The sequence below is a fragment of the Anomaloglossus baeobatrachus genome, chromosome 6 (genome assembly GCF_048569485.1).
Source record: "Anomaloglossus baeobatrachus isolate aAnoBae1 chromosome 6, aAnoBae1.hap1, whole genome shotgun sequence".
Taxonomy (NCBI): domain Eukaryota; kingdom Metazoa; phylum Chordata; class Amphibia; order Anura; family Aromobatidae; genus Anomaloglossus; species Anomaloglossus baeobatrachus.
Window position 1 is genome coordinate 561,521,719 of NC_134358.1, and position 18,289 is coordinate 561,540,007.

Here is an 18,289-nt window from a genome sequence, read left to right on the forward strand (position 1 = left end):
TTATGGGGATCTGCAGATGAGGCTCTTATGGGGGGGGGTCCGAATGATGATCTGTTATGTGGGGGATCTCTGGATGACGCTGTTACGTGGGATCTGCAGATGACGCTCTGTTATGGGGGATCTGTGGATGACGCTCTGTTATTGGGGGGGGGGGGGATGTCCGACTTATGCTGTTATGGGGGATCTGCGGATAACCCTCTCTAATGGGGGGGAAACTACGAATGATGCTCTGTTATGGGGGGATCTCTGAATGACACTCTGTTATGGGGGGAACCTGCAGATGATGCTCTGTTATGGGGGAGGGGGGGGATCTGTGGATGATGCTGTTATGGGGGATCCAAGTGGGTGGCGTGACTGTTGTATGGCAAATAAATCCTTTAAACCCCAACTTTTGGAGAGGAAAAAAAATTGGCGTCTGGGGTCCCTTCTTGCAGACAGATTGGATTCAGTCATTTGTACAAGAATGTTTTTTTTATAATTTTATTTTTTTATCTTTATTTTTTAATTCTTTATTTTCTAGATTTCACAGAACGACCGAATAGAACCTGTGATTAGTGCGGCTGAGCGCGGCTGGAGACATTCGTCCAGGTTTGTTTTTGGAGGCTTTGGATTGAACTATATGAGCAAATATTGATACAAAATCCCTCGAAATTTGTGCTCTATCCTGGAGATCCGAGCGCTGGATCCTCCACTGATCCCGATGGATCCTAGGTAAATAAAGTGGAGGGTCGGGGACATGCAGGACCGCTGCTTCAGTAACCAATGGGAGTATTATCTGCACCAGTCCTATAGATAGGGCTCCGTTCACACTGGGGACTATGGTGCATCATTCTCGGGATCTGCGGCCATGGCTCAGCTCAGAATCCACAAACACCATCAAATAAAATTGTGCATCCACCACTAGATGGCGCTCCAGAGCTTACTGTATACTATCCTATAGAGGGTGAAACATTCAGTGTAAAAATAGAAATATCAGAAAACATTGACTCCGTTCTGCAATAAAAAGTTATAAAAGACCCCAAAAATCCAAAATGGGGGGGGAACTGGACTTCTGTCTAGATCCCTTTTGTGGCATTTCCTCCCACGCGGGGCTCACAGCTCGGTCTGAACGAGATGTAACGCTTTCTTCATGTTTTCTATCACTAGGAAAAAAATAAAATAAAGAAGGGTTAGAAGATTAGATGTCCTTTGTTGGATACCGCTTTAAACCAGCAGGGGGCAACAATGACCACAGGAGAAAAAGAGAATATGAAATGTGTGATCCGCTCCTCAGGGGCGGGGCTTATAGAAAAAGTAAAATATTGCAATATTCAACAATACAAACCTATGTAATAAATTTAGGAATGGTTAGGGGTCTGAATGCTGAGACCATCCATGACTAAAGGGATCTGCTGAACCTCCCCTTTAAGAATTTCTTTATATTTGGAGCCTAAGTAATTAAACTTATTAAAAAGTTAATAAACTTTTCTTTGTACATCACTTTTTCAACATCTCTGAATGTTGTTAGAAATTAGAAACATTCTTGTTTAGAAAGAAAGGTCATGGACATAATATTTTTGGGTTGTGTGCCCCTTTAAAAACTTGGATATCTGATCATTATAGAGATGCTGGAATAATCCAGTTTAGGTTAGTGCTCCCCTGCAATACAGGAGATCAGCTAAGCTGCTAGGATGGTACCTGAACACAAGCTTGCTGACTGTTTCCACAAAACAATGAGCAGAATTATGAATGCAGCTCTGGAGTCAATTATGCTGTAGCTTTGGGTTGTGTTGGATGTTACATGTGACTTACACACGGGTACGTCCTGAGGTTCATACGTGTAACGACGATTGGAATAACGTCCGGTGATGTCGGCCCTGACTGTAAGGGAGGGATCTGCAAGAAGAAGAACAGAACGGCTCGGTGAGCGAACACCCGCAATCATACAACAATATGGCAGCTCTCCCTATGGCAGCCATGGGGCCCCAGGAGAATAGGGCCCATCCCACATGTTGGAGCGAGCCTCATATTTAATCACCCCCGTGACCACCTGCCGGTAGCTGCTACATTTTGTATCAATTTGTAAAAAAAAAAAAAAAAAAATACATTGCAGAAATAATTAATTTTATGAGTATATTTTGGCAGATTGGACATTTACAGATACGGCATGGGTTTATTTTTATACACATTTTTATTAATTGGGAAAAGAGAAGTGATAAAAAAAAAATATATATTCTTCTTTATTTTATCCCCCACAAACTTCTTTCCTTTGTAGACTTAAATCCTCGTTGTCATTTAAAAAATGAAACCGGGGTGATAGCAGCTGGATCTGATCGCTGCTGGACGAGGCAGACGCCGGCTGCGGGGGGACGAGGCAGACGCCGGCTCTGGGGGGACGAGGCAGACGCCGGCTGCGGGGGGACGAGGCAGACGCCGGCTGCGGGGGGACGAGGCAGACGCCGGCTGCGGGGGAACGAGGCAGACGCCGGCTGCGGGGGAACGAGGCAGACGCCGGCTGCGGGGGAACGAGGCAGACGCCGGCTGCGGGGGAACGAGGCAGACGCCGGCTGCGGGGGGGACGAGGCAGACGCCGGCTGCGGGGGGGACGAGGCAGACGCCGGCTGCGGGGGGGACGAGGCAGACGCCGGCTGCGGGGGGGGACGAGGCAGACGCCGGCTGCGGGGGGGACGAGGCAGACGCCGGCTGCGGGGGGGACGAGGCAGACGCCGGCTGCGGGGGGGACGAGGCAGACGCCGGCTGCGGGGGGGACGAGGCAGACGCCGGCTGCGGGGGGGACGAGGCAGACGCCGGCTGCGGGGGGGACGAGGCAGACGCCGGCTGCGGGGGGGACGAGGCAGACGCCGGCTGCGGGGGGGACGAGGCAGACGCCGGCTGCGGGGGCGACGAGGCAGACGCCGGCTGCGGGGGGACGAGGCAGACGCCGGCTGCGGGGGAACGAGGCAGACGCCGGCTGCGGGGGGGACGAGGCAGACGCCGGTTGCGGGGGGGACGAGGCAGACGCCGGCTGCGGGGGGGACGAGGCAGACACCGGCTGCGGGGGGACGAGGCAGACGCCGGCTGCAGGGGAACGAGGCAGACGCCGGCTGCAGGGGAACGAGGCAGACGCCGGTTGCGGGGGGGACGAGGCAGACGCCGGCTGCGGGGGGGACGAGGCAGACGCCGGCTGCGGGGGGACGAGGCAGACGCCGGCTGCGGGGGAACGAGGCAGACGCTGGCTATAGAGTGCAGCCTGTATTTGCCAGGCATGGAGCGTGCTCAGCTCTGGAGCACTCAGTATTCGGTATACCTGCACCTGACATGGGACGCACCAGTAGCTCAAATGTTTGAGACATGATTAAAGGGCTTTCCCTACTCTTGGAGAATCTAATATGAAGAATATAATAATTTGGAGTCACTGCTTCCACTCACCAATAAATAGGATCCTGGGCACATATTGACCATCGGGCGCCAAATTTTTATCTGTCGTCTCGTGCTGGAAAATGAAGTCTTATCTTGAGTTTTACTCTGACATTATACATAATGCAGAAACATCTCCCTCCTCCCCCATCACCACACATTTATACAATAGCAACTCATCTGCAGGAATCAGAGACCGGCACTGGGATAATACCCACCCAACATATATTTCCCACCTGCCATATTTCCTTTTTATGGGGTCATATATGGAAATGTGCCCCAAAGTGGAAGTTTCATAAAGCTTTTCTGGCACCGGATGGGTGCTTATTTTTAACTAGAAGGTGGTCCGATTCTAACGCATCGAGTATTCTAGAATTTATTGTGTAGTTAATGTATGATTTTTGTTATATATATAGATGTTGTTGTGTGTAGTTGTCAAGTGTTTGTGTAGGGGCTGAAAATGTTCTGGGTGGTGTCTGGGTGGGGGTGAGAGCGCTGTTGTTTGTGTGTTGCGTTGTGTGTGGAGTGCTGTGTGTGTGTTCGTTGTGTGTGGAGTGCTGTGTGTCTGCAGTGTTGTCTGTGTGTGGTGCTGTGTGTGTGTGTTGCGCAGTTTGTGGGTGTGGGGTGCGTGTATGTGTTTTGGGGGAGGTATGTTTTGTGCAATGTGTGTGTTGCGCGGTATGTGCGTATATTTGTGTGTGCCGCAGTGTTTGTGTGTTGTGTGTGTGCGGCGTTGTCTGTGGGTGTCACTGTAGGGGGGTGTTTGTGGTTCCCGGTGTGTTGTGCGGTGAGTGTGTGGCGGTGTGTGTGTTTTGGGGGGAAGTGTGCACCCCCCATCGTGCGCCATCCCCCATGCTGCACACCCCCATGCTGCGCACCCCCCATCGTGTTTCATCCCCTTATTCTGGGCACCCCCCATCGTGTTTCATCCCCCATGCTGCACCCCCCATCATGCTCCATCCCCCATGCTGCACCCCCCATTGTGTTTCATCCCCCCATTCTGGGCACCCCACATCGTGTTTCATCCCCCCATGCTGCACCCCCCATCGTGTTTCATCCCCCCATTCTGGGCACCCCCATCGTGTTTCATCCCCCCATGCTGCACCCCCCATCGTGCTCCATCCCCCATGCTGCACCCCCCATCATGTTTCATCCCCCCATTATGGGCACCCCCCATCGTGCTCCATCCCCCATGCTGCACCCCCCATCGTGCTCCATCCCCCATGCTGCACCCCCCATTGTGCTGCATCCCCCATGCTTCACCCCCTATCGTGCTCCATCCCCCATGCTGCAAACCCCTCAGAGAGGAGTATAATAGGAGGAGTATAATGGGAGGAGTTGTCCTGGGGGAGGTGTACAGGTGCCCAACGTGTGCGGGGGGCGTGGCCTAGCACCATAGTGTGAGGGGGCGTGGCCTAGCACCATAGTGTGAGGGGGCGTGGCCTAGCACCAGTGTGAGGGGCGTGGCCTAGTGCCATAGTGTGAGGGGGTGTGGCCTAGCGCCATAGTGTGAGGGGGCGTGGCCTAGCGCCATAGTGAGGGGGCGTAGCCTAGTGGAATAGTGTGGGGGCGTGGCCTATCGCCATAGTGTGAGGGGCTTGGCCTAGCGGCATAGTGTCAGGGGCGTGGCCTAGTGACATAGTATGAGGGGCGTGGCCTAGCTGCATAGTGTGAGGGGCGTGGCCTAGCTGCATAGCGTGAGGGGGCGTGGCCTAGCTGCATAGTGTGAGGGGGCGTGGCCTAGCGGCATAGTGTGAGGGCGTGGCCTAGCGCCATAGTGCAGAGGCGTGGCCTAGCTGCATAGTGTGAGGGGCGTGGCCTAGCGGTACCGCGTGAGGAGCGTAGCCTAGCGACACCGCGTGAAGGGCGTGGCCTAGCGGCACCACGTGCGGGGGGCGTGGCCTGGCCAGACGGCCACTCTATGTGGGGGGCGGGGCCAGGCCGAGCCCAGCGGCCAAACCGACGGTTGTCACTGTAAGGACACAATTTTGGAGCAAGACAGACAGACAGAATAAGGCAATTATATATATAGATGTCAAATATCACATATCAAAATCCTGCCCCCTGCAGTCAGGGAGGGGCGCTGCTTTCCAAGCTTGTGTAATTCTGGGGGGAAATGGTGTAAAAATCAAACATGAGTGTTTCTCCCTTACCATGAGGTTCAGCATGATGAAGTTTTCCTTTGCAAGTTCCTGGATTTCTTCACTGTCAGAAAACGCTTTCTTCAGGGCTGAGAGAAACGATGGGACAATTTATGTATTATATCACACAAAGGGTTAACCCGGCCGCCATGTGTTATGTGTGTGTCCTGCACCGCGGGCGATCAATATAGAGAGGAAACAATGTACAACGGCAGAATAGTGAATGCAGCTCTGGAGTATAATACAGGAGGTAACTCAGGATCAGTAATGTAATGTATGTACACAGTGACTGCACCAGCAGAATAGTGAGTGCAGCTCTGGAGTATAATACAGGAGGTAACTCAGGATCAGTAATGCAATGTATGTACACAGTTTTTTTTTGTATGTACACAGTGTCTGCACCAGCAGAATAGTGACTGCAGCTCTGGAGTATAATAAAGGATGTACAGTGCCTTGCGAAAGTATTCAGCCCCTTGAATTTTTCAACCTTTTCCCACATTTCAGGCTTCAAACATAAAGATAAAAATGTTAAATTAATGGTGAAGAATCAACAACAAGTGGACACAATTGTGAAGTTGAACAAAATTTATTGCTTATTTTAAAACTTTTTTAAAAAATAAATAACTGAAAATTGGGGCGTGCAATATTATTCATCCCCTGTAAGTTAATCCTTTGTAACGCCCCCTTTTTGCTGCGATTACAGCTGCAGTCTCTTGGGGTATGTGTCTATCAGTTTTGCACATGGAGAGGCTGAAATTCTCGCCCATTCTTCCTTTGTAAACAGCTGGAGCTGAGTGAGGTTGGATGGAGGCGTTTGTGAACAGCAGTTTTCAGCTCTTTCCACAGATTCTCAATTGGGTTCAGGTCTGGACTGTGACTTGGCCATTCTAACACCTGGGTACGTTTATTTGTGAACCATTCCATTGTAGATTTTGCTTTATGTTTGGGATCATTGTCTTGTTGGAAGACAAATCTCCGTCCCAGTCTCAGGTCTTTTGCAGACTCCAACAGGTTTTCTCCAAGAATGGTCCTGTATTTGGCTCCATCCATCTTCCCATCAATTTTAACCATCTTCCCTGTCCCTGCTGAAGAAAAGCAGGCCCAAACCATGATGCTGCCACCACCATGTTTGACAGTGGGGATGATGTGTTCAGGGGGATGAGCGGTGTTGCTTTTACACCAAACATATCGTTTGGCATTGTTCCCAAAAAGTTCTATTTTGGTTTCATCTGAGCAGAGCACCTTCCTCCACATGTTTGGTGTCTCCAGGTGGCTTGTGGCAAACTTTGAACAACACTTTTTATGGATATCTTTGAGAAATGGCTTTCTTCTTGCCACTCCTCCATAAAGGCCAGATTTGTGCAGTGTACGGCTGATTGTTGTGCTATGGACAGACTCTCCCACCTCAGCTGTAGATCTCTGCAGATCATCCAGGGGGATCATGGGCCTCTAGGCTGCATCTCTGATCAGTCTTCTCCTTGTGTGAGATGACAGTTTGGATGGACGGCCGGGTCTTGGTAGATTTGCAGTGGTATGATTCTCCTTCCATTTCAATATGATCGCTCGCACAGTGCTTCTTGGGATGTTTAAAGTTGTGGGAATCTTATTGTAACCAAATCCGGCTTTAAACGTCTCCACAACAGTATCACGGACCTGCCTGTTGTGTTCCTTGGTCTTCATGATGCTCTCTGCGCTTTACACAGAACCCTGAGACTATCACAGAGCAGGGGCATTTATACGGAGACTTGATTACACACAGGGGCTTATATTTATCATCATCAGTCATTTAGGACAACATTGGATCATTCAGAGATCCTCAATCAACTTCTGGAGGGAGTTCGCTGCACTGAAAGTAAAGGGGATGAATAATATTGCACGCCCCAATTTTCAGTTTATTATTTTTTACAAAAGTTTAAAATAAGCAATAAATTTCCTTCATCTTCACAATTGTGTCCACTTGTTGTTGATTCTTCACCAGAACATTAACAATTTTATCTTTATGTTTGGAGCCTGAAATGTGGGAGAAGGCTGAAAAATTCAAGGGGGGGCGAATACTTTTGCAAGGCACTGTAACTCAGGATCAGTACAGGGTAAGTAATGCAATGTATGTACACAGTGACTGCACCAGCAGAATAGTGAGTGCAGCTCTGGGGTATAATACAGGATGTAACTCAGGATCAGTACATGATCAGTAATGTAATGTATGTACACAGTGACTACACCAGCAGAATAGTGAGTACTGCTCTGGAGTATAATACAGGAGGTAACTCAGGATCAGTAATGTAATGTATGTACACAGTGACTGCACCAGCAGAATAGTGAGTGCAGCTCTGGGGTATAATACAGGAGGTAACTCAGGATCAGTAATGTAATGTATGTACACAGTGACTGCACCAGCAGAATAGTGAGTGCAGCTCTGGAGTATAATACAGGATGTAACTCAGGATCAGTAATGTAATTAATGTACACAGTGACTGCACCAGCAGAATAGTGAGTGCAGCTCTGGAGTATAATACAGGATGTAATACAGGATCAGTAATGTAATGTGTGTACACAGTGTTTCTATATATATTTTGGCACAGATTTTAGTACTGTAGACAATGATTATCTTTTATGGTTAAATCACTTTAGTAATCAAATAAAACAATTTTCTCCATAGATGATTTACCTTGACAATACTGACAATCTTCTAAATGATGAATCACCATAAGGGGTTTGTTACTGCAAGAGAACAGCACAGGTCAGCTCTGCTGAGTATTCAAAGAAAACTGCACCGAGGAATAAACTTTACATATACGAGTATATTTTTGTGTGTTCAGGATGTAAAGTTTGACCATTCCTAATTTACTTATTTGGCTTCTTTGCTCCAGGATTTTCTTATTATTGTGAAATATTCCTAATCTACGTCTATGTGACAGGAGCACGGATTCGGTCTATGGATGGGCAGAAGGATTAACCCTTTAATACTTGAAAAACCTAAAAGTGCAAACAGTAAACAGCCAGCATATATGTTATCTAATAGGAAATAATTATTGAAAAATATAAATAAAACAAATAAATAAATAAATAAATAATAGATAAAAAGGGGAAGGTCACACAAGACTTAAAGGAGAACCCATGTGTGAAAAAGAGACATTTCACCACCAGGAAGGCTTCTAGACCTATATCCTTAGTCTGCATTTTGTGTTTTTTTGTGGCATGCTTTCCTATCGCTTTCTGGATAATTCTTGGTATTCTATCTGGTATATCAGGAGGTAACTTTTCAAACATTCATATGACATTTGTCTGCTGCGTTTTTTTCTGGATCCTGTACATTATAATCATTTCCTATATTTCCCCTTCTATTGAATTTACCATTTTCCCCATTTGATGGCTCATTGTCGCCATCTTGTGGGCTTCTTTGGTATTACTTTGTGACAATTAATACTGTTTATTGTCTTTATGGGGTAATTGTCATTTAAATGCTCATGGGTTCTCCTTTAGGTCGGGTCTTCTGTGTAACCTTCCCCTTTTTTATTAGTTTTTATTTTTTCAATAAATATTTATTATTATATTACATATTCTTTAAACTTTTACTTTTTTCTTGATTTTTTTTAGTACAACCTTATATCTTCTGACCAATTACAGATTCCCTTTAATTCTTGGTACCAACATTGGAGACTTGAATAAAATGACATTCAGAGCAGAACTCAAGATTCTGCCAATGTCCAGTAAGGCTGTGTGCAGACATTGCATTTTTGATGGTTTTTTTTTTTTCTTTTTTTCAGTGCAGATTTGTCACAAAACCTAAAGACTTTTCCTGATGCCAAAAAAGTGAATGAGAATCCCGGAGTTTCCCGCACACATTAAGCATTTTCTCCTTGCAGATTTGGTGCAAATTTCATTCTGCAGGATGTCAATTCTTGCAGCGTTTTTTGCCGCAGATTTCACCTATACTAATGAATGGGAAAAATCTGCACTGTAAACGCATGTTTTTTGCAGCTGCATTTTTCCTGTTAAGAGATGAAGAAATTTCTGAACCAAATTTAAAATAATAAATAAAAAAAAAAAAATAAATAAATTGGGAAATCTGTCACTAGAGTAAAATGTAAAGCAACTCTCCAGTTTTATTATTTGTACCATTGAAACTTCTGAAACTTAATAATTAACATCATTGAGATCTCCACTTGTTTCTTATCATGTCCAGGTTGATAGCGCTCACGTAAACCGGTATAACGTACAATATATTCTACTGAATACTACAATCTGATGTCTGTCTTTCACCTCCTGGCTTATGAGAGTCCCCGGCTGCTGCTTTATCCCTCCCCTGTGCTTTACACTGCAGCTCTGCTTGCTCAGATTGGCTGCGGTTTATATATCTAAGCACAATATGAGGTCAGTGCACTTCAAGCTTGTACTACAGGAAGGACAGAAAGAAAATAAAACTACAATAACCAATATGTCAAGGAGAAAAAGAAAAATCAGTAGACAAGTGGGTGGAGCTTGTATAAGAGGGTGGGGCCAGGAGCGCACCAATTATAGCCCGAGACTCAGATGACCGCTCTGGAGGATGTTCAGGCCGGTATAAGAATATATTGACCGGCCAACCTCATACATGTGAATAGGACCTTACAAATGTTTCCCTCAAAGTGCGCCCTCTGATGGTGGGTGGTGTGAGCTGCAGGCGTGCATTGCCCCTTTAAGACCTCCAGTGGCGCCCCCTTCATACCTCTTCTTGGTATTGTACAACCCTTCTTCATAGGTCTGGACCCAGGTGATCCCATCTCCCCAACCTAGAAAAAAAACACAAGAGAAATTGAGCCAAATCTTCACGGGATTCTGTTTTTTAAATGTATTTTAACCCTGTAATTCCCAGACTGGAGACACCAGACCTCTGGATAGCGTCTGTGGTGGGCGGATTTCCTTCTTCACCTCCATAGCCACATTGGAGGAGAACGTGATGAGGACGAGGGACACAGCGGTCAATAATGGCAGGAACATGGCGTCTCCTGTAACGAGAGGAGCTCATCAGAATGTGGACGGCCTGAACGTTATAATGACGATGGCCATTAGATCATTCGCCCCATCACACAGAGATATCACTGTAGCCCTCACAGGGACGGTGCAGCAATGTACTGGGGGACACATACCCCTTGATCTTCCGCCAGTGATGGCACATACTTTAAAAATGTCTTCTGGACAATGCTCTGCAAGATAAATGCATAAACAGCTTCTGGACAATGCTCTGTGAGCTAAATGCATAAATAGCTTCTGGACAATGCTCTGCAAGCAAAATGCATAAATAGCTTCTGGACAATGCTCTGCAAGGTAAATGCATAAACAGCTTCTGGACAATGTTCTGTGAACTAAATGCATAAACAGCTTCTGGACAATGCTCTGCGAGCTAAATGCATAAACAGCTTCTGGACAACGCTCTGCAAGCTAAATGCATAAACAGTTTCTGGACAATGCTCTGCGAGCTAAATGCATAAACAGCTTCTGGACAATGCTCTGCAAGGTAAATGCATAAACAGCTTCTGGACAATGCTCTGTGAGCTAAATGCATAAACAGCTTCTGGACAATGCTCTGCAAGGTAAATGCATAAACAGCTTCTGGACAATGCTCTGTGAGCTAAATGCATAAACAGCTTCTGGACAACGCTCTGCGAGCTAAATGCATAAACAGCTTCTGGACAATGCTCTATAAGCTAAATGCATAAATAGCATCTGAACAATGCTCTGGGAGCTATATGCATGAACAGCTTAAGGGCAAAGCTCTGCAAGCTAAATACATAAAAACAGTTTCTGGACAATGCTCTGCAAGTTAAATACAAATAGCTTGTAGACAATTCTAAGCAGACTAAATACATGAACAGATTCTGGACAATGCTCTACAACCTAAATACCACTCAAAATGTACCTGTCGGAATGCTATAATGTATCAATCTAGAGTACAGTGCTGACTGATCAAGTCAGATTAACAAAAAATGGAAAACCCCTTTAAACAGGACCTGTCAGCAGTCAAAAACAATGAAGAACTATTTTTTAAAAAATAAATAAATGTAAATCACACGATTCCAATGACATGGTAATTTATATTTAGTGATAACCTTAATGGTCTTTCTTTACTAAGGGGTTGTTCACCATGGGATCTTCTGGGGCATCTTCATGCCGCTCTGCAATATTACCCTGTGACACAATGTATCTACAATACAGTGTAACAAACTAGCAAAGATGTCTCCAACTCACAGAGCGTTGTCTATATTGGATACAATTGTATCCACTTCTCAGCAGATATCAGGACCGGATATACAGGATTAGGCGGCTTTCACACTACGTTTTTTTAACATGCGTCATGAACGTTTTTTTGCTGTAAAAGTAGATCCTGTTTTTACAAAGAAAAACGCATGTGTTATTTTACAGGATTCTGTCACTTGAAGTTTATGGGCGGGCATTGAAGTCATGTGATCGGGAGTGAGGGGAACTGAACATGATAGACTGGGAGCCAGCATCTGACAGCTGCAGACGCTGGTAACCAAGGTAAACATCGGGTAACTAAGCGAAGTGCTTTGCTTGGATACCCGATATTTACCTTGGTTACTAGCGTCCGTAGCTGCTAGGAGCCGGGCTGCCTGATCCCTGCACACGTAACCAAGGTAAACATCGGGTAACTAAGCGAAGCGCTTTGCTTGGATATCCGATATTTACCTTGGTTACTAGCGTCAGTAGCTACTAGGAGCCAGGCTGCCTGCTCCCTGCACACGTAACCAAGGTAAACATCGGGTAACTAAGCGAAGCGCTTTGCTTGGTTACCCGATATTTATCTTGGTTACGAGTGTCCGCCGCTCTCAGGAGAGAGAGGGAGGGGGAGAGTCTGACCACGCCAGGCTGGTTTCTGTGCATGCTCAGTAGAGCAAGCAGGATCCTGTTTATCAGCATGCCAGCGTTCACATGCGTTTGCATACAGTATAGTCAGGATCCAGTGAAAAACAGTATTTGGACGCAGCTCAAAAACGCTGCAAGTAGCGTTTTTGAAAAAAGTTAAAAAACTGCAAGTTGCTGGATCCTCACTATAACGCACGCAAACGCAGGTGAACGCATGTTGACACAAGTCCATTGCAAATGCATGGAAATGAAAACGCATTTGCACTGGATCCGTTTTTGCGTTAAAAAAACGTTCATGACGCATGCTAAAAAAACGTAGTGTGAAAGCCGCCTTACTACCTCTGAATGGAAACCGGAATGTTCTCATTCACTGACAGCAAAAACTTGAAAACGATAAAAAGTATAAAAATAGATTAGGAGGTTTCATTTATATAGCGATTAAGTTTTATTTAAAAATATAAACAAACTATGGCCTCGATGCATTATTGCATTGGAGCCTTTTTATTTTTATCCAGTATTTTCTGCTGTTTGAAGCGGAAATAAAAAAAACCAAAACTTTTTTTTAACCTTTTTTTTTTCTCTAAACGTCCAACCTTCAGGCCGAGGTTTTTGTTTTCCAGATATTTGAAGCAGATTTGGCAATTGACATTTGCTAAAAAGTGATTTTATGTACACAAATTTTGACCAATTTTGCAACTTGCAACTTTTTACTCTGAAAAAAAGAATTACAAAAAAAAAAAAAAAAAGACTAAATGAGCATTTTTAATTTGGCACAAAATTTATAAAGCGTGTGCCCCATTTTAAAGAATTTAGCACAACAAAAAATGTCATCGACTACCACAAGACAAAAAATAAAAAAAAAGTCAGTTGAAAAACAAAACAATGTGGTTTCAGAGCAACAGCTTCGAAATAAAAATGTCGCACACGGAATCAGCTGCAGACCTTTTACCTGATAAATTGCTGATGGACAAATGAGGGAATCACCCATGTAGCCTATTAAAGAGGTTCTAAAATAATTGTCCAATTACCTTTGGCCACTTAAAAAGAGGCAGATACAAATTAAAGAGTTTCTCTTCCTCCTCTGACTGCATATTGTGGGTTCACAGTAACAGTTTAAAAAAATGCAAATGCAGCACTCGGAATCAGCTCCAGACCTATTACCGGATTAACTGATAATGGAATAAGGAGGGAATCGTTCTTGCAGCCCATTAAAGAGCTTCTGAGATAATTTTCCAATTACTTTTGGTATTTGAGAAAGAGCCAACTATATATATATATATATATATATCAACAATCTGTAATTCCTAAACGTTTCCTCCAATTAGGATGTGAATCCCCTTAAATTAAAGCTCAGAGGCCGCACAGATGGGGCCCAGGGACTAAGATTTTTAGAAAGGAGGCAACCCCTTTAAACTAATTCGAACCCAAATCGAATGTAGCAAAGCAATACATTCTGAATATTCCTGCAACCTTTACCTTAGAAAGTATATAGGTGGAAAGAATGCTATCAATAATTCCAAACCGGTAAAACAAGCCCCGGTGGGTGGAGGGTGGGGGTGGGGGGGCGAAAGGGGGGCAAATCTGCCCTTCTACTGGTAGTCTTTAAAAGCTAGAACCACAAATCCCAGCAGAATAAGGTAAGAATTGCTGTGTATCATTGTAACGAAGAAAAAAAAAGATAAATAATGGAAATGGTAAATAAATAAAAAATGAAAGCTCCAGGACTCACGGTTAGGCGTGCCTCCGCTGTATGCTCACTGACTTATCCCCGTCCAGATAACATGGTTTTATAGCCGCACATTGGACAGGTGACCTCCGCCTACACGTTACTATGGCAATAAGGAAATAAAGTTTCCTTTAAAAAGAAAAAAAAAAGTTTAAAGAATTTTTTTTTGTTCTTGCTGGTTCCCATGAGTCCGCTCTTCCCGGGCACAGAGATCAAATGTCATTAAATTAGGGAACAGCTAAAAGGATCCAGTGTGTGCGGCTCAGGTACACGGGGATGGGCCGATCTCTGCGAAATTCAACCCCGAGAGGGTGTGGGAGAGGGGGGCAAAGAAGAGAGGAGGATTGTATGTGTCCATTGTATGCGGTGCGGGGAGAGTCGCCATTCATTAGAGTCAGGAGATGGAACGATACGAACATTATCTGAGATCCAGAAACATTGTATAAAAATACAGGAATCCTCACACAATAAAGAGGCGGCAAAATAAACGGGATCAGGGGCCGCACTTTACAGAGATCCCCAGCCAGAAGCAACAAAGTATACAAGACCTCAGAGAAAAACAATATATCTAGTGGAATACCGCCGCAATGTACAATGATATGACTGATATAAACCTGTCCTTATGTATTCTGGTAACAGGCAGTATAACAGTTATATTCTTGTACATAGGAGCAGTATTATAGTAGTTATATTCTTGCATATAGGGGCAGTATTATAGTAGTTATATTCTTGTACATAGGGGCAGTATTATAGTAGTTAGATTTTTGTACATAGGGGGCAGTATTATAGTAGTTATATTCTTGTACATAGGAGCAGTATTATAGTAGTTATTTTCTTGTACACAGGAGCAGTATTATAGTAGTTATATTCTTGTACATAAGGGCAGTATTATAGTAGTTATATTCTTGTACATAGGGGGCAGTATTATAGTAGTTATATTCTTGTATATAGGGGCAGTATTATAGTAGTTATATTCTTGTATCTAGGGGCAGTATTATAGTATATTCTTGTACATAGGGACAGTATTATAGTAGTTATATTCCTGCATATAGGGGCAGTATTATAGTAGTTATATTCTTATACACAGGGGGCAGTATTATAGTAGTTATATTCTTGTACATAGGAGCAGTATTATAGTAGTTATATTCTTGTACATAGGGGCAGTATTATAGTAGTTATATTCTTGTACATAGGGGCAGTATTATAGTAGTTTCTTGTGTTTAGGGGCATTATAGTATACAGTTGAAACCCTTTGTTTCCCTCTGCTCTCTATAAAACACACATCTGCATTTTTTTCCCTCCGCTCTCTATAAAGACACATCTGCAGGTTTTTCCCTCCACTCTCTATAAAGACACATCTGCAGGTTTTTCTCACTATCTGACATGAAATCAGAATAAACCTTTCCAGTTTTCGGTCAATTAGCAACCAAAATTATTTCTATTGCCAAATGCCAGAATAATGAGAGAGAGAGAATGTTTTCAGGCATTTTTCTTCCTTGCTGCACAGTGACGTTCCCTCCATATCATTAGTATTTGGTGGCATTGCTCTTAAACTGTGACTCGGTGGAATTGTTTTGGATCCTTCCAGAAGCTTCTCATAATAGTTGGTGGAATATGGGCTGATTCCTCCTGACCGATCTGGTGTAGCTCAGCCATGTTTGGAGGTCGCCGCTCGCTCTGGCCTTTTCAGCTTTGCCCATAAATTTTCAATAGGATCGAGCTCAGGGCTTTGTGATGGCCACTCCAAAACATTGACTTTGTTATCCTTAAGCCACTTTGTAACCAGTTTGGCAGTAGCTTCGGGTCATTGTCCATTTGGAAGACCCATTTCCACGCAAGCTTTAAATTCCTGGCTGATGTCTTGAGATGTTTCTTCAGTATTGCCACATAATCTTCTTTCCTCATGATGCAATCTATTTTGTGAAGTGCACCAGTCCCTCCTGCAGCAAAACAACCCCACAACATGATGCCACCCCTGTGTGTCACAGTTGGGATGGTTTCTTAGGCTTCAAAGCTTCTCCTGTTTTCCTCCAAATGTTACAATGGTCATTATGGCCAAACAGTTCAATTTTAGTTTTGTCAGACCACAGGACGTCTCTAAAAATTAAGGTCTTTGTTCCTGTGTGCAGTAGCAAACATTAATCTGGCTTTTTTATGTTTCTTTTGGAGTAATGGCTTCTTCCTGCCAGAGTGGCCTTTCAGCCCATGTTGATACAGTACTCGTCTCACTGTGGATAATTACACAATCTTAGCTTCCGCCAGCATCTTCACAAGGTCTTTTGCTATTGTTATTGGGTTATGTGTGACGGGGTATGCGACAGAGCAGTAAGGGACACCAGACCGATGAACAATCCAAGAAGATTTAATGAGGCAGGGAGCATAAAACATCCAATATCAAATGGTTCTTTAGAGTCCACACAAAGGAAACAGATCTGGGGCAATCCGACGCCAAGGAGAATGCAACAGTCCTCAGATGCGTTCCCTAAATCCAGCAGCGTGGCAGCTGATCCTCAATGTCCAATCGTCCATGTACGAGCAAAGAGGAGCTGGCCTGAGCACAGGTCCTCGCCCTTCACCCAACAAAGCATAACTAAACTAAAAAACATGTGGCTGAATCTCCCACCTCTCTTTAGATCCACCCCCTTAACATTTGCTACTTGTAGCTACTAGTTAGAAAAAGGTTCCTAGACACAGTCTCCAGAGATTGTGTACTAGGGAAGCCCCCTGCAGAGAAAAATGTATATGCAACCCCCACCAAATCAAGGACAATAGCTACTGCTGAAGCCTGATTGCAATATGATACAGGCTGGGGGGATATAATGTTACAACCCCTTCCCCCCTCAATTTGTGTACGGACTAGTGACCTCAACAGGTCGCTTGTCAAGTACACGTAAACATGGCGGACCTGACTCAGGGCTCCTCTTGCCTGGCCAATCCGTCTGCATTTTGGTTTTGGCTGCGCCTTCTATATTGTATGGTAAAGTTATAGGGCTGCAGAGCCAGGCTCCATCGTAGTAAGCGTCCATTGTCCCCAGTGACTCTGTTCAGCCAGGTGAGGGGATTGTGATCAGTAACCACAGTGAATTCCCGTCCATACCGATACGGCCTTAGTTTCCTAAGGGCCCACACTACAGCCAGACATTCCTTCTCAACAGTTGCATAGGCCACTTCTCGGTCCAGCAGCTTCCTGCTGAGATAGACAATGGGGTGCTCGTCCCCAGCTGCATTCACCTGGCTGATGACAGCTCCCAGTCCATAAGCAGAGGCATCCGTTTGCACAATGAATCTCCTCTTGTAGTCTGGAGCAGCCAGAACAGGGTCACAGACCAAGGCGTCCTTCAGCCGGTTACAAGCCTCATCACAGGCTGGAGTCCAGATCACCAGCCGGGGCATCGTTTTCTTCGTGAGGTCTGTAAGGGGCTTGGCCACAGAGCTGAAATGAGGAACACATTTTCGGTAATAACTGGCAGTGCCCAAAAAAGCCATAACTTGTTTCTTGGTTTGGGGTGCAGGCCAGTCTCTAATAGCCTCGATTTTGGCAGGTTCAGGACGTAACTTCCCTCCTCCTACTCGATGCCCTAGGTACTGGACTTCCCCCATCCCCAATTGGCATTTATCAGGTCGAATAGTTAGACCTGCTGCGAGAATCCGGTCAAGAACAACAGCTACTTGATTCAGATTTCAGCCACACATGGGAGGAACGACGGCAATATCATCCAGGTAGGCAGAAGCGAAGTCGCCACATCCCCGGAGGATCTGGTCCACCATTCTCTGAAAGGTTGCAGGGGCGTTTTTCATTCCGAAAGGCATGTTTAGAAATTCATACAGACCAAAGGGGGTTATAAAAGCCGACCTTTCTCTACCTTCCTCCGTCAGGGGAATTTGCCAGTATCCCTTACTGAGATCCAAGGTGGTGACGTATCGTGCCCCAGCTAGCCGGTCTAGAAGTTCATCAATGCGGGGCATTGGGTAAGCATCACTGATGGTATGGTCATTTAGTCGTCTGTAGTCCACACAAAATCGAGTACTCCCATCTTTCCTGGGTACTAACACAACAGGAGAGGCCCAAGGACTATGGGAGGCCTGAATCACCCCAAGCTGTATCATCTCCTCCAGCTCATGCTGCATGATGTTTCTAACTGATTCTGGTACCTGGTAGGGA

At 45.1% G+C, this 18,289-nt stretch overlaps 1 protein-coding gene across 1 annotated transcript; it reads right to left on the bottom strand.

Annotated features, from left to right (window-relative positions):
- Nucleotides 1-474: 474 nt before the first annotated feature.
- Nucleotides 475-14,190, bottom strand: LOC142244627 (anterior gradient protein 3-like). The gene is made up of 8 exons (XM_075316886.1): nucleotides 14,131-14,190; nucleotides 10,409-10,525; nucleotides 10,246-10,309; nucleotides 8,206-8,258; nucleotides 5,550-5,626; nucleotides 3,409-3,472; nucleotides 1,792-1,875; nucleotides 475-1,142 (listed from the first exon to the last, which is right to left on the bottom strand). The coding sequence occupies exons 2-8, from the start codon at nucleotides 10,515-10,517 to the stop codon at nucleotides 1,093-1,095; spliced, it is 501 nt and encodes a 166-aa protein (XP_075173001.1). The 5' UTR covers nucleotides 10,518-10,525; nucleotides 14,131-14,190; the 3' UTR covers nucleotides 475-1,092.
- Between the last annotated feature and the right edge of the window lie 4,099 nt (nucleotides 14,191-18,289).

Excerpts from the sequence above, each read along its gene's own strand:
- LOC142244627 (XM_075316886.1), bottom strand. The coding sequence starts at position 10,517 with ATGTTCCTGCCATTATTGACCGCTGTGTCCCTCGTCCTCATCACGTTC. Across the intron at positions 8,259-10,245 it reads TTGTACAATACCAAGAAGAG|TAACAAACCCCTTATGGTGA; the intron begins GTATGAAGGGGG and ends GTTCTCTTGCAG. Across the intron at positions 5,627-8,205 it reads AGATTGTCAGTATTGTCAAG|CCCTGAAGAAAGCGTTTTCT; the intron begins GTAAATCATCTA and ends CGTTTCTCTCAG.